The 22,969-nt window shown below is 39.4% G+C and overlaps 5 protein-coding genes across 5 annotated transcripts; 4 read left to right on the top strand and 1 right to left on the bottom strand.

Moving 5' to 3' along the window:
• Positions 1-192: 192 nt before the first annotated feature.
• GCK72_002494 (uncharacterized protein) lies at positions 193-3,031 on the top strand (the record flags this gene model as incomplete). Its single annotated transcript, XM_053723455.1, has 8 exons — positions 193-216; positions 546-678; positions 724-991; positions 1,042-1,181; positions 1,229-1,316; positions 1,807-1,903; positions 1,962-2,700; positions 2,835-3,031. The coding sequence occupies 8 exons, from the start codon at positions 193-195 to the stop codon at positions 3,029-3,031; spliced, it is 1,686 nt and encodes a 561-aa protein (XP_053592100.1).
• Positions 3,032-3,245: 214 nt separating this feature from the next.
• GCK72_002495 (uncharacterized protein) lies at positions 3,246-5,861 on the bottom strand (the record flags this gene model as incomplete). Its single annotated transcript, XM_053723456.1, has 6 exons — positions 3,246-3,371; positions 3,426-3,561; positions 3,607-3,743; positions 3,910-4,211; positions 5,645-5,758; positions 5,804-5,861. The coding sequence occupies 6 exons, from the start codon at positions 5,859-5,861 to the stop codon at positions 3,246-3,248; spliced, it is 873 nt and encodes a 290-aa protein (XP_053592101.1).
• A 133-nt stretch (positions 5,862-5,994) lies between these two features.
• On the top strand, positions 5,995-7,289 carry GCK72_002496 (uncharacterized protein; the record flags this gene model as incomplete). The annotated part of the gene is made up of 4 exons (XM_053723457.1): positions 5,995-6,177; positions 6,379-6,801; positions 6,847-7,152; positions 7,203-7,289. 4 exons carry the CDS (start codon positions 5,995-5,997, stop codon positions 7,287-7,289), a joined length of 999 nt encoding a protein of 332 aa, XP_053592102.1.
• Positions 7,290-8,746: 1,457 nt separating this feature from the next.
• Positions 8,747-9,062, top strand: GCK72_002497 (uncharacterized protein; the record flags this gene model as incomplete). Its single annotated transcript, XM_003112110.2, has 2 exons — positions 8,747-8,837; positions 8,890-9,062. 2 exons carry the CDS (start codon positions 8,747-8,749, stop codon positions 9,060-9,062), a joined length of 264 nt encoding a protein of 87 aa, XP_003112158.2.
• A 3,259-nt stretch (positions 9,063-12,321) lies between these two features.
• Positions 12,322-22,887, top strand: GCK72_002498 (uncharacterized protein; the record flags this gene model as incomplete). Its single annotated transcript, XM_003111886.2, has 14 exons — positions 12,322-12,435; positions 12,487-12,648; positions 12,867-12,983; positions 13,029-13,140; positions 13,185-13,386; positions 14,067-14,205; positions 14,255-14,454; positions 19,586-19,666; positions 20,109-20,239; positions 20,441-20,910; positions 21,088-22,147; positions 22,194-22,418; positions 22,559-22,613; positions 22,818-22,887. 14 exons carry the CDS (start codon positions 12,322-12,324, stop codon positions 22,885-22,887), a joined length of 3,138 nt encoding a protein of 1,045 aa, XP_003111934.2.
• Positions 22,888-22,969: the final 82 nt, after the last annotated feature.

A 22,969-nucleotide genomic window follows, 5' to 3' on the forward strand; every position in this document is an offset into this window, starting at 1 on the left:
CGACGCGGCAATAATAATGAGCGACGGGGCGGGCAGTGCTAACGACTACCAGTATTTAATGGAAGACTCCGTCCAAATGAACCTCTTTATTCTATTCTAAACACAGTTTATACACCATTCGATTGTTTGTTTTTTGTTTTGTTTTGTCCGGAGGAAGCTAACATCTTCTACTATTGTTTAGCTCTACAAACAATGTGGTGGCACTTCTTTTTGAAGGTTTGTTCCCTTTTCAAACTTTATTTTGCCAGATAATGTGCATCTTTTAGCTAATTATTATTATAAACAATAATACAAATTCGTTCATTAATACTGTAGGTCAGTAAATTTCTTAGTTGATTACAATAGTGTATGTGAGTAAATCTCTGTCATACCTAATCAAATCTAACGGAAATTTGTAAATCGAGGTTTTCATTTTTGTTGTTGATAACTTTTTGATAGCTCTTTTAGTTTTTGATATATGCACTTTTAAAGAAAATGAGCCACAAAAACTAAGAGAAAAAAAAGCCAGAGTATCTGATTTCTATTTCCTCTAATTTTATTTTCAGTTCCTCCTTTTTCTGTATTGCTCCACTGCCATATCAAGTTTTGAAATTCAAAATGGAGTCGTCGGAAAGCCAGAAGTCTTCTGTGGAATCGACACGATTCGGGTCAAAGTCAACACAGAACATCCATTCAATGGTAAAAGCTTTCCAAGAATTCTTGATTTCAAACTGCCTAGTTTAGGTAGAATATACGTGGACGGAGAGTCTGATAAACAGCATTGTGTTCAACACTCAGCAGATGCTCACTCCTCTCCACAGGAGTTCACAATTCCAATTGGAGCATGTAATATGCGGCGTCAACGGACACTTCATCCGCGAGGAATCTCATTTTCCTTCACAATGATCACCTCTTTTCATCCGTTTTTTGTGACTGGAATGGATCGAGCATTCAGTATTCGTTGTTTTTTCCTGGAGTCGATCAAAGGATTGAATACGGAAATTGATGTTGGGTAGGCTGGATAAATGAACTGCTTATATGAAATAAATTCTTCAATTTCAGAACTTTGGCTCCTCAACACGTAGATCAAGAATATTCTCTCCCAGTATGTGCATACCATTTGAAAGATGGTATCGAGGGACATGTGCTGAGATTTGCACAGGTTGGGCAGAAGGTTACACATGTTTGGAGATGTGATCAAGGTTTCGGAGTCTGGAAAATCTGAATTAATTAAATATTAAAGTTTCAGATGCCAGTCACGTCTACGGAATATTGATTCACAGTTGTTACGCAGATGATGGCCACGGAAACAAGTTTGAATTAGTGGATGATCGAGGGTAAGGATATAGAATAGAATTGGTTCCAGCAGCAACTTCCCAATTCACAAAACGATCATAGAAAGTCAAATCATACAAAGGATTGATATATTCTTCCAGAAGCCTGAAAACTAACGTATTTTCTTCGAAGCACTTTTTTTTGTCCCCATGGGGACTGGGCCGAGCCTGGCAGCAGTGCAACGCCAGGACGACCCTTGGAAAGTCGGAGCAAGCCCCGAGTCTTTCCTAGGTTCCAAAAATCATATAACCTTTATTACACTCATTCGAGTGTATACCGTAGGTTAATACGATAAGAACAGATACTACACTTTGATCTTAGCTAATAAGCCGAAGAAGCGATAAAACGAAAGAGAGGCGAGAGGGGTAGGGTTAAACAGTGTACGGACAAAAACCGGGCTCGCGACGGCTACTATTCAGTTGAGAGGAGAGGGGTGGGGTCAATGAGGGATCATAAAGTTCTTGGTGGATACAAAAAAAAAACTAATTTCAGATGTTCAACAGATCCATTCCTTCTCCCACAAATTGAATATGAATCCGGAGCAATTTCTGCGTATACAAATGCTCATGTATTCAAATATGCGGATAAGGTTTGTAGATTTCATAGAACATTAGGAGATTTCCGAATCGTAAGTATTTTCCTTACAGGTTCAATTATATTTCACCTGCACTGTCCAACTCTGCTATAAACATGACGGAGGCTGTGAGGGAATCACTCCTCCTCAATGTTCTGGCCATTCTCATGGAATCCACCCCCCTCGAGTCGCTGGAGGAGTTCCGTCCGGACACAAATTTGTGAATCTTGGAATCGACAATCATGCAGATAATCATCACAGTGAAAACGATTTGAGCGCAGAAGCCCAATTCCACGAGCATGAATCAACGCCACGTGTCCCTGGATACATCAAACCTGACGCCTTTCAACCAATCATTTTGGGACCCCCACATCCTACAGTATTCCATAAAAATGGGCCAGGAGGACCACCTCCACACCACGTTCCACCGTTTAAGGGACCAAAAGATATTCAGAGAATCAGTGAAGAGGAGGACACTCCGAACCCATATCGACGTGACAGTCCATTGAATGACACAACTGAAGATGATATTGTGATGCAGGTGGTTACCCTAAGGACTACTGTACCTACAGTATCTCATCTACCACCAGATCTTGTCACTTTCAAACCAATTGTGACAGGAACAACTGGAAAAATGAATACGAATAATGAAGATGAGGAGGTGGAAGAGCTGATAACTCCAAGAGTATTTGGAGGAGGAAGTACACTTCCAACGTCTTCATCAACGAAAGTGAGAAGGACAGCTGGGGAAATGGAAACAGATGTTTCAGTTGATGTAATTGTACTTCCAGTTGAGGATAAGGAACGGAAAGGTTTGTGACATTTTAAGCTTGAATAAGAAAGTTGGGAGACTGACGAGTTCACCTAGATATTCGATTTTAAAGTTGGAGAATTTCTGATTTTTCGGGACTCAAAATTTTTTGAAAAAGGAAGTTCTCTATTCCAGACACGAACAGCCCTCCTCAATCCCTCTCATTCCAATCTGCATCCGAAGTCTGTCTATCCAAAACATCTACAGTAATCTTCTCAACTGCCATCTTACTTGCTCTATTCTGTTGTGTCACAGTGACATTCTTAGTAACTCGTCAACGAAATCGTCAACTACTCCATCATGCATCTAAACGACGGATCGATAACTTCTAGTTTTCTGTAGTCACTCATTTATTTCCATTCTTTCCTATCTATCTGTATATTTTTGATCTTTCACCCCCTCCTGTCTTCAGGTTCTCATTTTCTTCCCGTTTGCTTTCTTTCTTCCCGTCAAAAACAGTCAAAACGCTCAATTATTTGTCTACAGTGCCTTCTTCCCCGGAAACCAAAACATTCTAATAAAAAATGTTTATCATTTGAGTTTAGTTTAATTCTGGTTAAGTTCCGGATGATTTGGAACCGACAGTTTCAATGGAACTTCCGACCAATAGAATGGTTTCACACAATAGAGACTTTTGGTGAGTGGCATGACCGGATCCTGGAGAAGGTGGGCCTAAAGAGATGCATCAGAAATTCAGCGAGATTTTATAGTAATTTGAAAGCATACCTCTCCCTTCTGAAGTGAAATGAAATTCCGTTGACATGTATGCTTTCTCGTGCTTTTCAAAATATCATCGACCGTATCTATACGAATGTTTTGAGATATGTCAACCATCACATTATCAGAAATTACAATCACATATCTAGAAATTTTCAAGTAAAATTGAAAAAGTGAGTTCTGAAATTACTTTTGCTCAATTTTAGCGATACGCTCATTGAAGAATGACTGGATGCGCAAATTGTAAGATTCGATATTTTCAGACGGAACAATTCCTCCACGGAGTGGAATATATTGAGTGTTAATTGGATATCCAAGACCAAAGAACTGTAATTTACAATTCAATTGGAAGCAAAAAAACTACTTACCGTTTTTGGTGAGAGCAACATTTCGTGGTAACGGGCTGGAAGCATTTGTCGGTAACTCATGAGAGCAGGTTCAATGTTGATCTGGAAAACAAAAATCATATATGCTTCTGGAGGAGTAGTCTTACTGAAGTGAAAGATAATCCGAGTCCTTTCACCACACCAGCAGCTGTTTGAACTGATTTCATATCCGGAGAACAGAATATTTCATATGGGCGAACTCCATGACTAATCAGTCCACGACCATATGTTTCAGCAACGATATGTCCACGCTCGGTGAGTGGTGGATCAAATTTATAATGCAAAGGTGGACGAGGCACGAGCTTTGGAGGCATATTCATATCGTAGGGCGTGTATTCCATTGGGCCACGGCGATAACACAAGCGAACCCAGTTTGGGAAAATGAGGCCCATATGCTCGGCATGTGACACTGAATGTAAACGTTGATTGAGGAAAAAAAAACAAAAAATCAAGCCACCTAGGGGACTCGAACCCCTGACCTTAAGATTAAAAGTCTCACGCTCTACCAACTGAGCTAAGGAGGCCCACGACAAGAGAGGTAACTGCGGAGTACAAGAGTGCGAGAGGCAGACAAAGAAAGAATGACGCAACCAGTCCTTTCTCGCTTGTCGACCTTCGAAATGTTTAGGCGAGAAGACAAGACCGAAAATGTGGCCGCCATAGCTCAGTCGGTTACACAGGTAGTTGGCGTGCGGACCGCATGCGGATTCAGTCCTATTTTCCGACCGTATAGAGTCCGCGGCAAAATTATGGCCCGCTACGGACTGTAGATGGACGCAGTGTGGACTTCGGGAAAAGCGGAGGAAGTGGGCGGCAGGCGTCCGCACGCGGACTCAGCGCGGACCGTATATGGGTTGGCGAAATAGTCCGTATGGACTGGCCGCGGCGGCCGCTTGCAGCAGCTCTTCCGAAGCTCTCGGACTCCTCTCGGATAATGATTATTTTTTAATCATTTACGGAGATTTTACGTTTCTTTCCCTATTTTTCGAAAGTTTCGCCTTTCTTTATGTTTTTTAAATTGAAATTTCTTTTAATTAATTTTTTTCGTGAAAAATTTTCGCATGTAACTGTGAATGATCGAAGAATTATTGTGTTTTCAGACAGTCCGATGATCCCAAAAAGAGAAACAGCGGCGATAGCTGAAATGGAACCAATCCTTCGATTTCCTCAATGGTTTGTGATAGTATTCAACATTCTCTATTCAAAATAAATTTTTCAGTGAGAAACTTGGTTAAAATTGGCCGGAACTCCTTCTCAAGCACGACATCTGTATTTGTCCGGAGGAGGAACCCTTTTTCGAAAGTAAGTTAACTGAATAAATATTTTGTATTCCGCAATTAATTGATTTTTTTTTCAGAAATACAAAGGGAAAAACGGAAATCAACGACTGAAAATGGCTTCTACGCGAATTGGATTTCGTTGGATTTCAAGGACACGACTGCCCGATAAACTTGTGATTTCTGTGTATAATTTGCTATGCTTTCTTCTTATTTTCATTATTTTCAATGTTCCTTTTTATCTTTCTTTTTAAAGATTTAAAAATAAAATAGTAATTTTATCACTAATCTTCTTTGTTAAATGACGATCTCAACCGGGAAACAAAAGTAGGGAAGGGGCTGGCGGTGGGAGGAAGAGGAGCAACTTTTTCGGCGCGCGGACTCGAAACGGACCGTATATAACGCACACATATCGTCCTTAGCTACTTCTTTTTGAGTCCGGCGCGGACGCGTATATGGTCCGTATTTCGTCGCTGGCCAACTACCTGTGTTAGAGCGTGGGTCTAATAAGCCCAAGGTCGCAGGTTCGACCCCTGCTGGCGGCAAATATTTTTGTTTTTCTTACTGGTCACGATAGTTAGTTGGCGCGCTGGTTGTTCAACACGTGAGAGTCCGGCTAGAAAATTGTCACCGGACGCCATAGTCTCCTGAACAGTACAAGTAGAAGCATCGATTGAACCTGAATAAGATGTGTTATTTGTGTTTAGGTGATAGAGTTGCTCACTAGTACTATCTCTTCTTTTCCCGTTTTCCTCTAGTGGTTTCAAAGGTGCGCCGATCATTTTTCGACAATTAAACGTGAAGAAAACTAAACTGAATTAATTTCATTTCCCACGACGTTGAACTAGAGATAAGATCTTTCTGGAATAACGTGAAATCCTAGGAACCGAGTCAGGTTGAGGTCATGCCGAGGTCATGAGTGTCATTATAAAAGTAGGAATCAATCAACAGAAAGCTTCAGTTCGAAGTTACGAAGGAAGAAGAGAGAGTTGTGCCTCTGGTGCTCGTACAAGAATGCTCGTCCCATTGACTGCAATCGTGACTACGTCGTTACCGATGGCTGCTGCCATCGCGTTTTGTGCCAAGGATCGTAAGACGGTAATACAACAATTCTGGAAAAATCATCGCGAGGGCGAAACCGTACTTGCGCTGCTCGCGTCGCGCTCACCTGCATATACCACTCGACCACGCAGTCAAAACTCGTGATTGAGGAAGAGTGCGTAGACAATCTTGACCGACAGATGAAGCTGAGCTCCGCAACCCGAAACCACAAGAGCACCCAATCAATTGAATTTTCAGACCCATGCAAAGAACAAGAACAAGAGTACCAAATCGACGAGATCGTCGAAATCTGCCAAGGGATCGAAGAGTGGAAAGTCTTCGAGATCCCATCGTTCGAAGAGTCAACGTTCGAAGAGATCTTCGAAGTCTGGAAAGAAAGGAAAATCGTTGAAATCTTCGAAGAAAGGAAAGTCTGGAAAATCTGGAAAATCCAGCAAATCGAAGAAGGCTGTGAAGGGAGCTGCCACGTCATCTGCTTCTGCTGCTTCTGGAACATCTGCTTCTGAGAAGTCAACGAGATCTACGAAGTCTTCACGCAAGAGTTCGAAGAGTTCGAAGAGTCGCAAGGCCCGCCGTCTCGATTCTGATGCTCAGAATAAGATGGAGAAGTCTGGAAAGAGCTCGAAGATCGCAGCTGCCTGTGCTGCTGCTCCAAAAGTGGTAAGAAATGACAAGAAGTGTATCTTTCCAATTGTTATTTGTCAGCAATCGACTGGTGGAACTCAAGCGGCAAAGTCTTTGGTTGAAGAAGTCAATGCCATCAAACACTCCAATCAATTGAGTGTTGCTCCAGCTAAACTTCAATACCAAACTCTCGGAGGTGTCAGTCAAGTGGAATTGAAGAATACCTCTGGAGAACGTAAGGCCTATAAGGTCAAATGTTCGGACAATGCTCTCTACCGTGTCAACCCAGTTTTCGGATTCGCTGAGCCGCATTCGTCGGTTAAAATTGATGTGTTGAGATTGAATGGAGAACAGAAAACTGACAAACTCGTTCTTTTGACTGCAAACGTAAGTGTGCCTCTGAACATGATGACCAAAATTTGAGTAAATTATTTCAGGCCAAGGACTCTTCGGATCCACACGAGGCATTTGCCAAACAAGCGGAGCATCACGAGATGATGGTCGTCCCATTGGTCGCATCCTAGTTCCACTAAACTTGAAATTCCAGTTCCCAAATATGGGTTCCATCGTGTTCTGTGTTTAATAAAAAGATATTTGATGTCTTGTTTTCTTTTATGATATCATTGATTTTTGATAGCTCGATGCCCACTGAATTCGAGTAAATATTGTCTTCAGTGCGTCATTTTCTCGACGAAATTTCAGATGATATTGTCTTCTTAATCACTTGATTCGGGGGAAACCCCCTTACTTTTTGAAAACAAAAACAGTCTAGGTGTGGGTATAAATAGAGACTAGATGGGTGTGAATTCTCAAGAATCATTTGAAAATGAATCATAAGAATCTTTCTTTCCTTTTGGTCTTGTTGATGGCTGTTGTTGGTGAGTTCCATTGATTTTTTTTCTTCATATTTCTGATTGTTATCATTTAAAGGAGCTCTCGGAGGATGGTCTCATTCCTTCTCTCACTCTCATGAATTCCATGGACATCATCACGGAGGCTTGTTGGGAGGAGGCGGATTCAACCCTTATGGCGGATACTATCACGGAAACCATTGGGGAAGAAAGAAGTGAATGACATGAGACTTATCCATTGACTTCCTCAACGACTACATCATATGCTTGACTTATCTTGTAAAAATTAATTCTGTAAAAATGTAAATTTTCTTCTTGTAAATGAACATTTTATTTCAAATAGTTAATAGTTGCGGGTCGTCGATAAAGAGTCTGAAAGCTTTACCGAAAAGTTTATGAAACCACGTACTTTCGCTTCAACGGATAACCCCGAAGAAGCTTGTCCAAAATTTATTTGTGTTCAACACATTCTTTCGAATGGTCGAAATCCATGCTAACCTTGGTTAACTGGGTTAAAACCAACGAGAGCAGCGAGAGGCGACGACCAATACTGCGGCGTGTACCGACACCTGCCGGGTTCCGCCGCTCGCTATGTTTTCTGTGGAGAAGTCTCCGCCCACTTTCCTCGTTCGTCTATTTCAGCTGTAAACTGGGAAAATGTTCGTTTTTTTTCCAAATTTATTGATGGAGTGAAGAAATGATCAAAATGCAAAGTTAAAATGAGTTATCTATATAACCCCATCAGATTTCCAGAAAGACGAGTAATAAGTGACCACCAAAATTGAACTAATTTTTCAGAACTTCTTTACATTGTTTTCAAAATGTTCACCGAACAACATCTAGTTGTTTCTAGTTCAAATTTCTAGTTCTTCGTGATAAAAAATTTCCCAAATACAGTCTGTAATAACAAAATGTCTCCATCACATTGTTTCCCTTCTTCCCCCAATTATGATATCATTCCGTCTCTCCGTAACACATCTCCTCACGTTCTGATTCTGATTTGCTGTCTGTTATCAGTGTATTCTCTAGTATTCGGCCGTCTATATAAATTGATGTCACCGAATCTTCTGACCAAAAAAACCGCTTTGTTTGGCGAAAACAGATATAGAAAAATGTATATAAATAGATGAATGAACTGGATCAAGTTACCCAAAAAGAAACGAAAAATGATAAATCAGCAGAGGATTTTTGTACTTCTTATTGTGCTCGTTTTGGCTGTTGGTAAGTTGGAATTTTTTTTAAAGCCAATTTTATTTATTTTTCTCGTTTTCAGTAACATACGCCCACCACTCTCATTCGTATTCCCATTCCCATGAACATCATCATCACCATCATCACGGAGGATATTATGGAGGTGGATATGGTGGAGGATATCAACCATATGGATACGGAAATAATGGATACAATGGATACTATCAACAAAATTATTGGGGAAGAAGGAAATAGAGAATGAATGTGAAATAGGAATCGATTGCATGAATGACGACTGGATTTGATTTAATTTTTAATTTTTTGTTTGAATGAAATCTGGAAATTGTATAAATAACTGTTTTTTTTTACTTTGGATTTTGATCATTTATCCATTCCATCGGAAAACATGCGAAAAAAAAACGAAAAATTTCCCATTTTCACGCAACGAGAAAAGTGGGCGGAGACTTCTCCCACAGTAAACATAGCGAGCGGCGGAACCCGGCAGGTGTCGGTACACGCCGCAGTATTGGTCGTCGCCTCTCGCTGTTCTCGTTGGTTTTAACCCAGTTAACCAAGGTTAGCATGGATTTCGACCATTCGAAAGAATGTGTTGAACACAAATAAATTTTGGACAAGCTTCTTCGGGGTTATCCGTTGAAGCGAAAGTACCTTAGGATTTTGATTTTTTCAGTGAATCATTCTACTTTGAGCCACCAGCATCATGGAGTTGTCAACTCGGACCAGTTCAAGAGTTTCGTCGTGTGCTGATAATCCTGTACCTCTTGTACCCATAAAACTAATCTCCGTTGTCCTTGCCATCTACTAAAAAGATCTTCAGAACCCATAAAACGTAATGTTTTCCGGTCCCGTTTTTTTTCAAAAAGCACCGCAGCACCAGAAAAGGAGAATAGAAAGAACAAGGCGTCAAAATCAGAGGGAAAAAAGTGGCGCCTTTTGCCTAAAAGAGAGTGTCTTTTTGCTTCTTCATCTTCTCTGTATAATGGGTGAGGGGACCAAGAGAGTTGTAGAAAAAAGGAAAGGAGGAACAACATTTATAAGAATGCTCGAGGAGCACCACATCTTCTTCTTCTCCTTCTTTCTTGCTCCTGGCCCAACTTCTCTCTTCGTTTTTCTTTGTCTTCCGGGGTCCTTTTGGCCCATCTCCAGGGACCGCCACGCCTTCTAAAACTAACAGACTCTCTATATATTCATAACTTTTTCTCATCCCTCTTTTCCTCTTTTTTTCTTTGTTTAGCCGTTTACCATTCCCTGTCGGACTTCGTTGAACCCCATAATTTGGTCCGTGTGTTCCCTCGTTTTTTTCGTTGAAACCACATTTCTTCTTTTCTCCCAAAACAAGGCTTTTGGAAGGCAGAAAAGAAGGAAGGAGGAGGAGCTAACCCGATTTGGGAAGAAAAAAGAAGAAGTCAGTGCTCGTCTATAACAAGGTTCTGGCCGCCATGGAAGAGACGTTTATTTTTGAAATATTATGGATACAACAACTAACTCAACCTGAGTAAACTGAGGGTTTTTTGGTTTTTATAAGGAAAACTATGAAGATTTTCAGAGTTTCTCTTGCGAACTAGAAAAATACAGTATACTCTTTTGTGACGGTGTGTGTCAAGCCTCCAGTTAGAAATTATAAGACATTTTCAGATTAACTTTTTCTTATACAGTACGCTTATTTTAAAGTTCTGTTTGGTTACAATAGTTTTTTCCAGGTTTCTTTTTTATAATCACTTCAACTTTTGAAGTTTTCTCTCAAGTGCCTGTAAATTTTTGAGCTCTGAAGTTAATTTTGGTCTGTGAGCAGCAGAGGAATCTCTGATCTTCTTCATACTAAATTGTAGTTCTGTCTGTGTTTCTGTCGACGATACTTCCAATGATATTTAAAATTTTAAAATTTTTTAGGCGCCGCCCTTTGAACGCAAAAATTATTTCAAACCATCAATAAGAAAAAAAACCGTCTAAATTGTGCAGCCTGTTTTATTGAATTCAAATTACTGTAGTATTACGGTAGGTACAGAACTTGTAATAAACAGAATCCATGTAGAATAATAATCTTGAGTTTGTTGGAATTACACTGTGCGAATGCCCCAAATACATCGTAAGTGTTTTCTAGGTTTCACACTATCCGAAATGTTATGAAGACACTGATTATCTTTCCAATGACTGACTTTTTCCCCTTCTAAAATTCAAACGTCAGAATCCAAAAACCTCTTCTCCTTCTTCTACTTTTTTTTGTAAAATTCCAAATGAGAGTAGAATACTATAATGAAGGTACCTAGGTGGGGGTGGTCTACAACCTATTGTCTTTTTCTTGGCCTTTTTTGTTTCTTTTCACAACTCTTCCATTCTTTTTTCTATTTTTCTAACTAAAGCAAAACTCGAATTTTTGACTCTCCTTTTTCTTTCGATATTTTTTGCAATGGGCAAAATATTTTAATAGTTGTTTTTTGTTTATCGAAAATTAGTTCAATCTCTTCTTCTACGAAAACCTACGAATTCCGTTCCAGCTAAACTTCTTTTTTCTTTTTTTTTCAGTATATTCCTCATTCCATAAATCCCATTGGTCGTCGGTTTCTCCCCGTCAGTCATTTCCCGTTGAATAGCCCCCTCGATTTTTCGTTTTTTATGTTTTTGAAAAAAAGTTTTCTATTGAAATACCTATGTCTGGAGTGAGGTTTTTTTTTAGAATTGTCGTTTATTTTATTGGTCCGTTAAAGAAATTGATTTTCTAAACATTTACTAAACGCAACATGCTCCTCAACCATTTTCATATTTTTAGGCCTCCAATGTTTTTTCCGAACTATTTGTCTGCCACGTGCAGTTTTTTATTCTCTTTTCCCAATTTTTCTCTCTTTTCTTCCATCGTTTTTTCTTGTTTCTGACATTTATGGAGAGACAGAATGGCAACGTTCCTTGACACTTTTGATTCGATTTCCGCCGTTATCCCTCGACAATTTTTCTCCATTTTTTCCTCTCTATCAGCACTTTCACTTTGCCAATTTTTTTATTTTTCAGAGTGAGAAATAATTTGAATTTCTCTGGAAACGGTGTAGAAAATAGAAAAAAGTTCGGGAATTCTAATTTTCCATTGTAGATCATGTTTTAAATTGACAATTTTCAAAAATTTCAGTCGAAAATGTCACAATTAGAACCAAGTCAAGTCGAATATCATTTCACTGAAAATCTGAAACTACAGTACCCCAGTACTACTTCCTCGTTGAATTTCTGAGAACATCCCCCTACTTATTCTTTCAAATCTTCACTGAAAAACTCTTCGATGCCTATATTTTTCTATGTTGAAAACTTTTCAAAAAGTCAATTTATCTTCTTCAGCTCTCTTCATCCACAATTTGAATTCTTTCGTACTCTATATTTATTCTCTTTCAAAACTTCCCCTCCCTTCAAACCAATTCCCGTAAGAGTTCCCATTTCTTCCAGATATCTTCCCTTATCCATCTTTGAAATTAAAAAAAAAACAATGAAGCAAAGCGTAAGATGACTGAGAATGGAGTGTTTTCATTTCGTAGTATTTCTTCTTTTCCACTTGCTCCTTGCCAGTTTTCACGTGGATGCTCTCAGTTGGGCGGCATGGAGTCCGTGGAGTTCATGCACCAAAACGGTTCGTTTTTCTGATCTACTTCTGATCTATTTCTCATATTTATTTTTCCAGTGTGGCGGCGGAGTTTCTCGTCAGTTACGTCGATGCCTCACCTCAAAGTGCTCAGGAGAATCGGTTCGATTCAAAGTTTGTGCTCAAAAGACATGCGAGTCAAAGTCTAGATTAGCTAGGGATACGATTTGTGGTGGAGAGGAGATTGTGTCGAGGCAACAGGTGAGCATTTCAAGAATTTGTAGTAGGCATTTTCTCACTGGATAGGTGATGTAGAATCTCTTTTACTAGAGTCATCAGGTCGGATATTTTTACGATTCATGTCATCTCAGGTTTTACCGGTTCTTAACCGGATAATTCCTAGTCGGTTCCGTTTTATGAAAGTTTAAAAATCAGAGGCATGATTTGTCAAGTATCCCTGATTAATTCACCGTTTTCAGTGCGAAGTAGTGTGCCGCTCTCGAGTCACCGGAGCCAACTTTTTATGGAGAGTTGATGATGGAACACCGTGTCAAGCAGCTACAAGTCGGGCGGTTTGCAGCAAAGGAGCTTGTCAGGTAGGTGAAACCATAAATACCACCTGTAATTCCCCGTTGTTTCAGATCGTTGGTTGTGATGGTTTGATTGGCTCCTCTTTCCGATTTGATGCCTGTGGAGTATGTGGTGGACGTGGTGATACCTGTGACAATGGAAAGTTTATCTGGAAGGTTTCAGGTGAGTTTTTCTTAAGATTTTAACACCTGAAAACTCAATTCCAGAAGAATACACAGCGTGTGCATCGAACTGTGATGATATCGTTGATTGGTCGGGTGCAGGCCGTTCGATTGCATCCACAAGTCAACCAATTGTTGTTTGTGTGAATGCAATCAGTGGAAGAGTTGTTCCAGAGAGATTATGTGCTGATAAATTGAGACCAAAAGTTGAAGCGAGACCGTGTCCGATGCTCATTTGTCCATCGAGGTTTGATATTTACGAAATTTTTAATATTGCTTTTCCATGCATAGTGCTCATCTCTATAAAACTATTGACAATTCTTAGATGAATCGAGAAAGTTATTACGTTGTTTCATAAGAACTAGTAGTTTACTCTGACCTGTTTTTTGGCATGATTGAACACTAAAACTTTTCAGCGACTGGGTGTTCCAGTGCTCCGGTAATATGTTTCTGTTTTCTCGAGCTTTTTCGTTTCAAAAAACAGATTTCTGAAACATACGAAAAAAGAAGAAGGTGATTTCTATTTGAAATATAGAGACTTTTAAAAAAGGAAATAGTAAGTTTTCTCCCAAAGTTATTCTCCTAGCTTCTATAATTTTTCCTATTAACCTCTCTCTATAATGTATCCCCTTTTCAGATGCCGGTGAGTTTTTTGTGTTTTCTGTCGGAATGCAGGTGGTAAGCTGATAAAGAGTGTGCCCCATAAGAATGAAGGGGATGATTGATTGTTCTTTTTCATTTCTCTTTTTGTTTTCTTTTCAATCACAAATTCTTTGAGATTTCACTGAATTTAATTCTGAAATTCTGAAGAATGGCTATGTTTTATCACTTCTATTTTAGACTAATGACAATGTTCTTCTATGCTTTCTAGATGCTGTGATCACTCTAGGCATTTCTTGAATAGAGAAAGATCTTCTTCATTTTCAGATGGATGGCAGCGGACTGGTCGGAATGTATACCTCATTGTGGTTCAGGAGCAAGAAAAAGAGAAGTATACTGTGTGCAGACCGCTCATAATGTAACAGTTCATGTGCCTGATTCATTCTGTGAAAACGGAACAAGACCGGTAATTTTTGAATCAATCAGGAAATTTTTCATATTCATTATTTGCACAGATTGGAGAAGAGAACTGTATCTCAACATCTTGTGGTCGTTGGGAAGCTGGAAAATGGTCAAAATGCACAGCGTCGTGTGGTCAAGGAGTCCGTCGTCGACACGTGGCATGTGTTGGAGGATCGGATTGTGATGAAGGAGGAAGACCAAGACAGGAAACTACGTGTTATGCTGGAATGCCGTGTAGTTTGGCGACGAATAGGTAAAGAGGATTCAAATAAAGGGATTGTGTAAACTGGTTATGTCAAATCCGTACTTCACTGTTCCCCTCGTTTTCCATAATTCGGAATCGTGAAAGAAGTCAACTTGAATGAACATCTCGGAAACTCCGAAATTGTATGTCCCTTGGTAAACATATTCTCTGGATTTTCAATACAAAAAATCAAGCTAAAAAACGCACAATTTCGATTAAAAATGATATAAGGTACTTGTGAATTATCTTTGCTCAAAATTAAAAACTGTGTGACATTAAGATTTTTTAACCCTTCCTCCCCAAATTCGTAGAAAATTGTACGTTTTATGGTGTCTCTCTCTTGCCCTACAATCCCCATTCGCTCCTACTTTCCACCAATTTCTCATCAATCACCATCTTACTAAACTTCTCATTTCTTCCCTCTTCTTCCATCCAAAAATTCAGTTCAAATGTACTTTTTTTTCCTTCAAAGATTACGCGTTTAGTAGTATATTACTACTTTTCGGAAAAGATTTGAACGAAAAAAAGAAAAAAAAAAGAAAAATTACTACTACTAGATGTTTTAACTTTAAACGGCAAAAAGGATGAAGAGGGTAAAAAATGGAAGAGAGAAATGTAGAAGAAACTGAGGATTATTGAAGTTACCCAAGGGGATTTTGGAAAGTGAATGTTGCCATTTTCGAGGGGAAAGAGGAAATAAATGATAGGAACATAGAGGATTACTGTAGTTCTGGAAACAAGGTGGATTTGGAGAAGATAAATGGGATGGGAACAAGGAGAGAGCAACTGGAAAGCTGAAGAAAACAATTTATTGTGGTTGTGACTGTGGTATTCCTTCAAGGTGATTGATATAACTTAAAATTGTGATCCATGAAAGTTTGAGCATCCTTGGTCGATGTTTGAGAAAATAACTGTTTCCGGATTCAGAGATGAGACGAACTGATACAACCCGGGAATCATCGGAAAACGATTCAAATTCTTTGGAATAAAAGATAGCATTTAGACTTACATAACTCATACTGAAATTTTCAGCCAAAAAAGCCTTTGCATGGTCTGGGGGTTCCCTTTTGAGAGTATTGAGATCAAAGCCAACCAAACCATATTTTCATGAGAGGTAAAATCCTTGACATCAGAATATTTGGATTTGGGCACGTCTTGATCATTTTGAAATATGAAAAAAAAAAGAAGCAGCCGAGACTTACTGATTACCAATTGGCAAGAAATTACTTGTTCAAGAAAACCGCCCTGTTCAACCGATCTTTTTTTCAAGTCTTCTTTGTATCTTATAGTCCCTTTCCCCTTGAAATTAAATAAATAAATAAATTTCTGAATGGAAACTTGAAAAGCTAAGTTTCTCCATTTTCAGTCGAAAATTAAGAGCTATAATCTAGTCGGTATCAGTTGTACGAATAACGGTTTTTATTTTGTACAGAATGTATCAAATCTTAACTTTCACTTCTGGAGCTATTAGTTTTTTGTACGGTCATTTGCTGAAAACGAGGTGATAACTACGAAAATGAATCGTTGTTCTATGATCCTTATCAAAACTGAGATTACAAACAGTAATCCAATCACCAACTCTAAATTTTCTGGATATTGAAAGAAATTACATTCTTGCCGGTACTGTAGATTTTCCAAAATTCCGAAGATTTGATCAGACGATCATCTCCTAGTACTCACTTTCTTTACAACACGACTAGTACACAAAACAACAAGTTTGTACCCCATCGAAAATCTGAGTCTATCAAATTCAAAAGTGCCCCCTTCCTCTCTTCTGTTTTCTACTACTACTATTGTTCTTTGCCGTTGCTCCTTTTCTTTTTGGCGACATTCAAGAGAAGCAACGTCTTCTTCTTCTTTTTTCTCTTGTCTTCTTCTCCTGCGTGAAATAAATTGATGGGTCGTCGGGGGGTGTGTGCTCTCTCCCTTCTATTCTCCTTTTAAGCCCCGCCCACCCAAACCTCTGCTCTTCATTCAATAATTGGGCGTGCCCGCCCCATCTCTCTGTCTTTTTTCGTCTCCATTTGTTTCCGAGAGAGAAAAACTTCTTGAAGGGTCCCCGAAAAGAATCTTCTGAATTCTTGGAGCTCTTCCTTCATCAGGAGCATGATGCTCCCTATTCTACTTTTTATTTCAGCATCATGCTGCGCCGCCGCCTTGTAAGTTTTTCTTCAATTCCCCTTAGTTGAAATTCAACAACTATCAACGTTCCACATAGCTAGATGCATCCTGGAACAAGTAAGGTTCATTAGCATTGAGTGATGACAGATGGGAAGTAGACACCCTCTCCCAAAGGGTAAAGGAGCATAAGGAGGGTTCACACAGGGAGTGTGCACCACTTCAGAAATCAAGAGGTGTGAAATGATTTCAGAAATTGAGGGAAATATGGAAGGTCCAGTAGGAGTAAACAATCTGAGAAACATTGACAATTAGGAGAAAGAAAGTCTAGAATGAAGTGGGGCTCTTGGTGTTATTCCAAGCCTAAAAGTATTCATAGACTGAGCTGAGCTAAAGCACATACAGGTAGCGAGCAAAACGGAGAGTTATACATAGAACAGTAACGTCGGGCCTGCATAGCTCCTACTGGGCTCCTGCTGTGAAGTAAATCTTGTCGGATACTTTGTCAAGGAAGTGATTCAGCACTTCAGCTCATTTTCAGTACTAAAATGATCCTGAAGTAACGATAACAAATTTTTCTTTCTTCGGAGACAGATACATCGTTTAGTTTGTTTTATTGGCGTATTAATGAGACTGTTCATAAGCTAGATTATTGATAAGATTCTTAAAAAGATTGAAAACAATTACTGAAAAGGGAACCACAAGCACTTGTAAGTCTGAAATATGATGAAACTTACAAGTGCTTGGGTTCCTTTGTGAGATTAAGGACAGAAGCTGAAAATCTGAAACGCTGAAACGCCAAAACTTTACTCAGAGTTTCCAGAAGAAAAGTCGTTCCTGACCATATTCTAAAAATCTACGAAACCCTCCCAGAATGCCACTTATCATCATAGCTTCAAATTATAATTTGTCGATGCTATTTTTAGCTTCAAGAGATATTTTGACCTCTTCCCTAATGAAATTCTTGTTGCATAAATTTCGAGAACATTTACCTTGAATCTATCTAAATTTAGCCTCTATTGAGTTCCGCACTTCCTCATTTTCATAAATCAACCAGTTTCCAAATGATAGATGAAATTATTCCAACAATAGGGACACGGGTTTCCTTTTTCCGATTTGTCACTTCTCCGACGTTCTTCATCGTCTCATTATGCTAATTTTTCGAAGAAGAGAATCTTCAAATTTCCACGTCTTCTCCATTTTCTCAACTTCTTCTTTTTCTTCTTCTTCTCGACTCTTTTCATAATCATCGTCACCTTTCAACGTCTTCTATAGTTCCGCCAAAATGAAATGAAATGACATAATGGGTGTGACACAAGAAGACGGGCGGTCCCATTTGAAATAATCGGAAAAGTGTGGATAAGTGTGTTTGGTCCATTGAGCCGCTGCTCCTGTTCATTATTTATTTGTGGATTTCCTCTCGACTGGTCAACACGAGAAGAACACCAACAATTATGATGTCTATCGGCATGGAAGTTTTTGGAAGAATTGGGAAAGAGAAGAGGAAAGAGAAGCACTATGATTTTTGATGAGAGGTGAAATGGGAGGGAAACAAAGAGCAAACGACTAGAGAGATGTTGCTTCTATTTAGTCTCCAGAGAGATGTTGGAAGTTAGTATATACACACAAACAATTGGGTGCAACATACAAAACCACTTCGAACTTCTTCAAAATTGATGTGTTTGGAAGGGCAGAGAGTGGAGATTTCGGGCGTTCTGAATAGTGTTGAGATTACTGTAGCTTTAAAAAAAGCTGTGAGATATTCTGGATTCTGTTTTCGCACGGGTGAGGTGCCCTGCTGATAAATGATTCTGAGTATATCTAAAATCGGTCAGGTCTCTGAATATAGATGAATAGAAATTCGTGACTTCTGGAGTTGAAACAGCGTAATCCAAACCTTGAAGTCATCTCGGCTCATCTTGTCTATAACCTGAATCTGAGAACTGAACTAATGACTTCAGTTTTCCAGCTGTATCATTTTGTTTCCGCATTAGTCCCTCTAACAGTTTCTAATCTCATTAACAATTTTGAATGCGTTCTAATGGTGATTTGCGGAGAGGCGCATCCGTTTTCTGCAAAACATGTATCGCATCTCAGAAACAATGCAGATTCATAATTCGTTAAAAAATTACTCCAAATTTTGATTTTGAGTAAATTTTGAAGAGATGTTTCGAAGAACTGGAAGCACCTTTACATCCAAGTTTCGGGAGTAAACCATCTAATTAGATGCATGGCCTGCCTGCTTCCACGAACAATCTCCAGTGTCATAACTCATTGCTCACATGTTTGTTAAACAATCATGTGTTTCGTTTTCCGATTCAAATCATCTTTGGTACCCACTTCGTGTTGTTTGATCTGACTTCCATGCTGTCCATCCATGTTTCACCATGACACCACAACAACTCTCTGTTTGACCAAAAGTCATCAGTTGTACCAGTTGCCATTTTCCATTTTCCCTTTACCCATCATCTATCATTTTGACCCTTCTCTCCCATTGCATCATAATCCACCCGAACCCTTTTTCTTCCATGCCGCCATGCCCATTATCAACTGAGTTGTTGGCTCAAAAGGGTCTCTTTTTTCTCATGTCTTTTGAATGTATTCTTATCTAAAAATTGTTATCTGATTGAGGAGAATTCGAAAAAAAACGGTGGTCCCATGGGAGAGAAAAAAGAGAACAAAGAAAGAATCTCGAATAGATTTTTAATTGTTTTGCATTGAGAAGAGAGTTTTGAGTGAGTTCGTCTTCTCCTGCGAGTTCTCTTTGAACTAAAAATAAAAGACCCAAAAAGCGAGAAAAAAGCGTGATCCAAAGGAATATACACACGCCCATTTGTCATTTTTCTTGTGGTTGTGCGCAAGAGAGCACCATGGGATTAGGGGAAAACGGGAAGTCAAAACGCAAAATGATAGTTTTTGGGAGGGCACCGCATGAGATGGGAAGAGTTTTGGGAAAGGAAGAATGAAGGGGAGAAATAGATATTTAGGAATCAGAGCTTAAAAAAATAATTTTAATTTTCAGTTTGGACTGGAACGACCGTGCATATTTGGATGGAAACACGTTTGGATCGATGGATAATCATAATGATTGGCAGGCACCAAGGTAGGATAAAAGGAAATGTGTCTTGGAAATATGCATTCCATTTACTTCACTTCTAGATATTTATTTCTAAATTTCTAAAAAAAAAACTGGAGAAATGCTGCAAAAAGACCAGTCGAACTTGTTGAGCCGAATTTTTCTCCAGAGTTTGTCTTTGTACAAATCGGTTTCGAATCCTTGTGATATCAAATTGCTTGGAACCACAGGCTCACACAGATGTCTAATAGCTGAAACTGAAATTTAAACTCTAAACCACATTCCTTCTGAAACAACCATATAACATACAGCTTGGAAATCCCATCTTGAACACGATTTTGATGTCTATGTTCCCGAGATTCTTTATATTTACTACGACATTTGTTTTCTTTTCCAGAAACCAGAAAGTTGTACTAAAAACTTCTAGCTCTTTCCGTTCCATTCTATTCCATATAATCGAAAATTGCAGACTAGTCGCCGGCGAATGGAGTACATGCTCATCGACTTGCGGAACTGGTGTCATGTCGCGCACCGTTGAATGTGTAGCCGTCAATCCGATCTCTTCGGCGCCCATCAAACTGCCAATGTCTGAATGTCAGGGTATGTGAGAATGAATTCAGAGAGAAAAAATGGAAGACGTTTTTTATTCGGGACTCACGAATGACTGACTTTTTGAAGATTGAAAAAGAAAAGATTCATCATGCGACCTGCATAATTAATTTGGTTCTTTGATAGAGGTCATCGAGGAACTTTTAGTTTTTTGTCAGGGAATTTCAAAAAGAAAAATGGCAATAATTTCAGATCAAGAACAACCGAAACTCTTCGAATCGTGTGAAGTCAGAAGTTGTCCACTTCAAGAAGATTCCAAACTAACTGAAGATGAGGCTCCAAACCAATGGAGATACGGTGACTGGACTCAATGCAGTGCCTCTTGTCTCGGTGGAAAACAGAAAGCCGCTCTGAAATGTATCCAAGTGGCAACAGGGAAATCAGTTCAATGGTCTCAATGTGATGCTCGTCGTCGTCCACCAGAGAAGAGTCGTCCGTGTAATCAACATCCATGCCCACCGTTCTGGTTGACTTCTAAATATTCTGAATGCTCGGTTTCTTGTGGAAGTGGAACTGCAAGAAGAAGTGTGAAATGTGCTCAAACAGTTAGCAAGACTGACGGAGCAGATGCTCATATTGTGTTGAGAGATGATCGATGTCATTTCGAGAAGCCACAGGAAACAGAGACATGCAATGTGATTGCATGTCCGCCTACTTGGGTGGTAAGTTGTCAAGAAAATCGGTTTAAAAGTAGAGGAACAATACCGAAAATTTAATATTGCACTTTTTTGGTCTCGTTGACTGTAAAATTATTCAATATTTTGACATAGAACTACAGTTCACAAATCCGGAGCCGCTCCGCCATTTCGAGGTTTCAATTAAATAATCGCTATTTTCAGACTGCACAATGGACCGAATGCTCTCGCTCCTGTGATTCTGGAGAGCGACGTCGTCAAGTATGGTGTGAAATCAGGGATTCAAGAGGAAAAACTCAGCGACGTCCAGATGTTGAATGTGATGCTAACACCAAACCACAGTCGGTCGAAGTCTGCAGTTTCGGATCGTGTGCACGCCCTGAACTTCTCACAAATCGTGTCTTTGAACAAAACGTTGAGCAGAAAAAGTTGACTTTAGGAATCGGAGGAGTGGCCACTCTCTATCAAGGAACCAGTATTAAGATTAAGTGTCCAGCGAAGAAATTCGATAAAAAGAAGATTTATTGGAAGAAGAATGGAAAGAGAATCAAGAATGACGCTCATATCAAAGTGTCTGCAAATGGAAATTTGAGAGTATTCCATGCAAGAATGGAAGATGCTGGAGTTTATGAATGTTTCACTGATAGACTTCAAGGAAATGTTACTTTGAATTTCAAATATAGAGATTTCCCTGCTACTCGACCAGATTTATCACCAAAGGTACAACTGCCATCCAATAGAAATAAGCAACGACCGCCAACTGAAGCGAGCAGAGAAGACGTGATTCGTGAACAAGCAAACGTGCTTCACAAGATGAACGTTTCCCTAATTGAAGCATTGCTCACTGCTCCAAATGACGAAAAAGCACGTGAACAACTGAAGAAATACGGAAATGAATTGGTAGCAAGATGGGATATTGGACATTGGTCTGAATGCAGACAGAAGACGTGCCACGTCGCGGGATATCAGGCTCGTGGTCTCTCATGTAAAGTCACATTCCACGGAGAGACTAGAAATGTTGACAACTCGATTTGTGAGTCTCTTGCATCAGTTCGTCCACCAGAAACTCGTCCATGTCATCGTGAGGATTGTCCAAGATGGGAAGCATCTCAGTGGTCGGAATGTTCATCACAGAGATGTGTCAGCAGCATGTTGGCACAGAAACGAAGAAACGTTACTTGTCGGTTCACAAATGGAACAACTGTTGACATTCAACATTGTGATATTACAAATCGACCAGCTACCACTATGGATTGTCCGAATCGTATGTCAGAAAACTTGAAGTATCAAATTCAAAAGTATATTTTCAGAAAACTGCAAAGCCGAGTGGAGAACCTCCGATTGGGGATCTTGTAGTTCGGAATGTGGCACAGGAGGTGTCCAACTTCGTCTACTCTCCTGTGTCTGGATATCATCCGGACGTCCAGCAGGAAGGAATTGTGAACAAATGAGACGACCCCACTCAGCGAGAGCATGTGTTGCTGATGAACCACTTCCACCTTGTATGCCAACTGCAAGCGCTCTTTACCAGAGAGGTAAGATTTTAGAATTTGTTTCCAGATGTTGCACATGATATACGCTGTTCTGAATTCCATGAAGAATGCACTACGCTTTCTCACCCTCCAAACACCATGTGATATCATATCAACTCTTCAAATAAATAACCTATTTACAGATGCTTCGTGCCAAGACCAATCCCGTTTCTGTGACATTATCAAACTGTTCCATTCGTAAGTTTACCTTTTCTCTTTACTGTCAATTTTTCAATTTTTAATTCCCGAAATGCTCAAATTTTCACATTAAACAATCGAAACCATCCGCCCCACGTTTTATTTATTCTATCACTTATCATCACCTCAACCCGTCAAAAACTTTTTTTGAGATCAAAAAATAACTTTGTTGACTCAGGTACAGTAATACCTTCCAACTTTCAGATGCGATTCAATGGAAGTTCGCCAAAAATGTTGTTCTACGTGTACTTTTGTCGAGAGAAAGAAGTTTTAAGCAGCCATGTTTTTCATTAAAATGTTCTCCTTTTTATCCAGATTTTTATTTAAATTATTTGTATTTATTATGTAGTTGGTAG

This window comes from Caenorhabditis remanei, chromosome I, assembly GCF_010183535.1.
Source record: "Caenorhabditis remanei strain PX506 chromosome I, whole genome shotgun sequence".
NCBI lineage: Eukaryota > Metazoa > Nematoda > Chromadorea > Rhabditida > Rhabditidae > Caenorhabditis > Caenorhabditis remanei.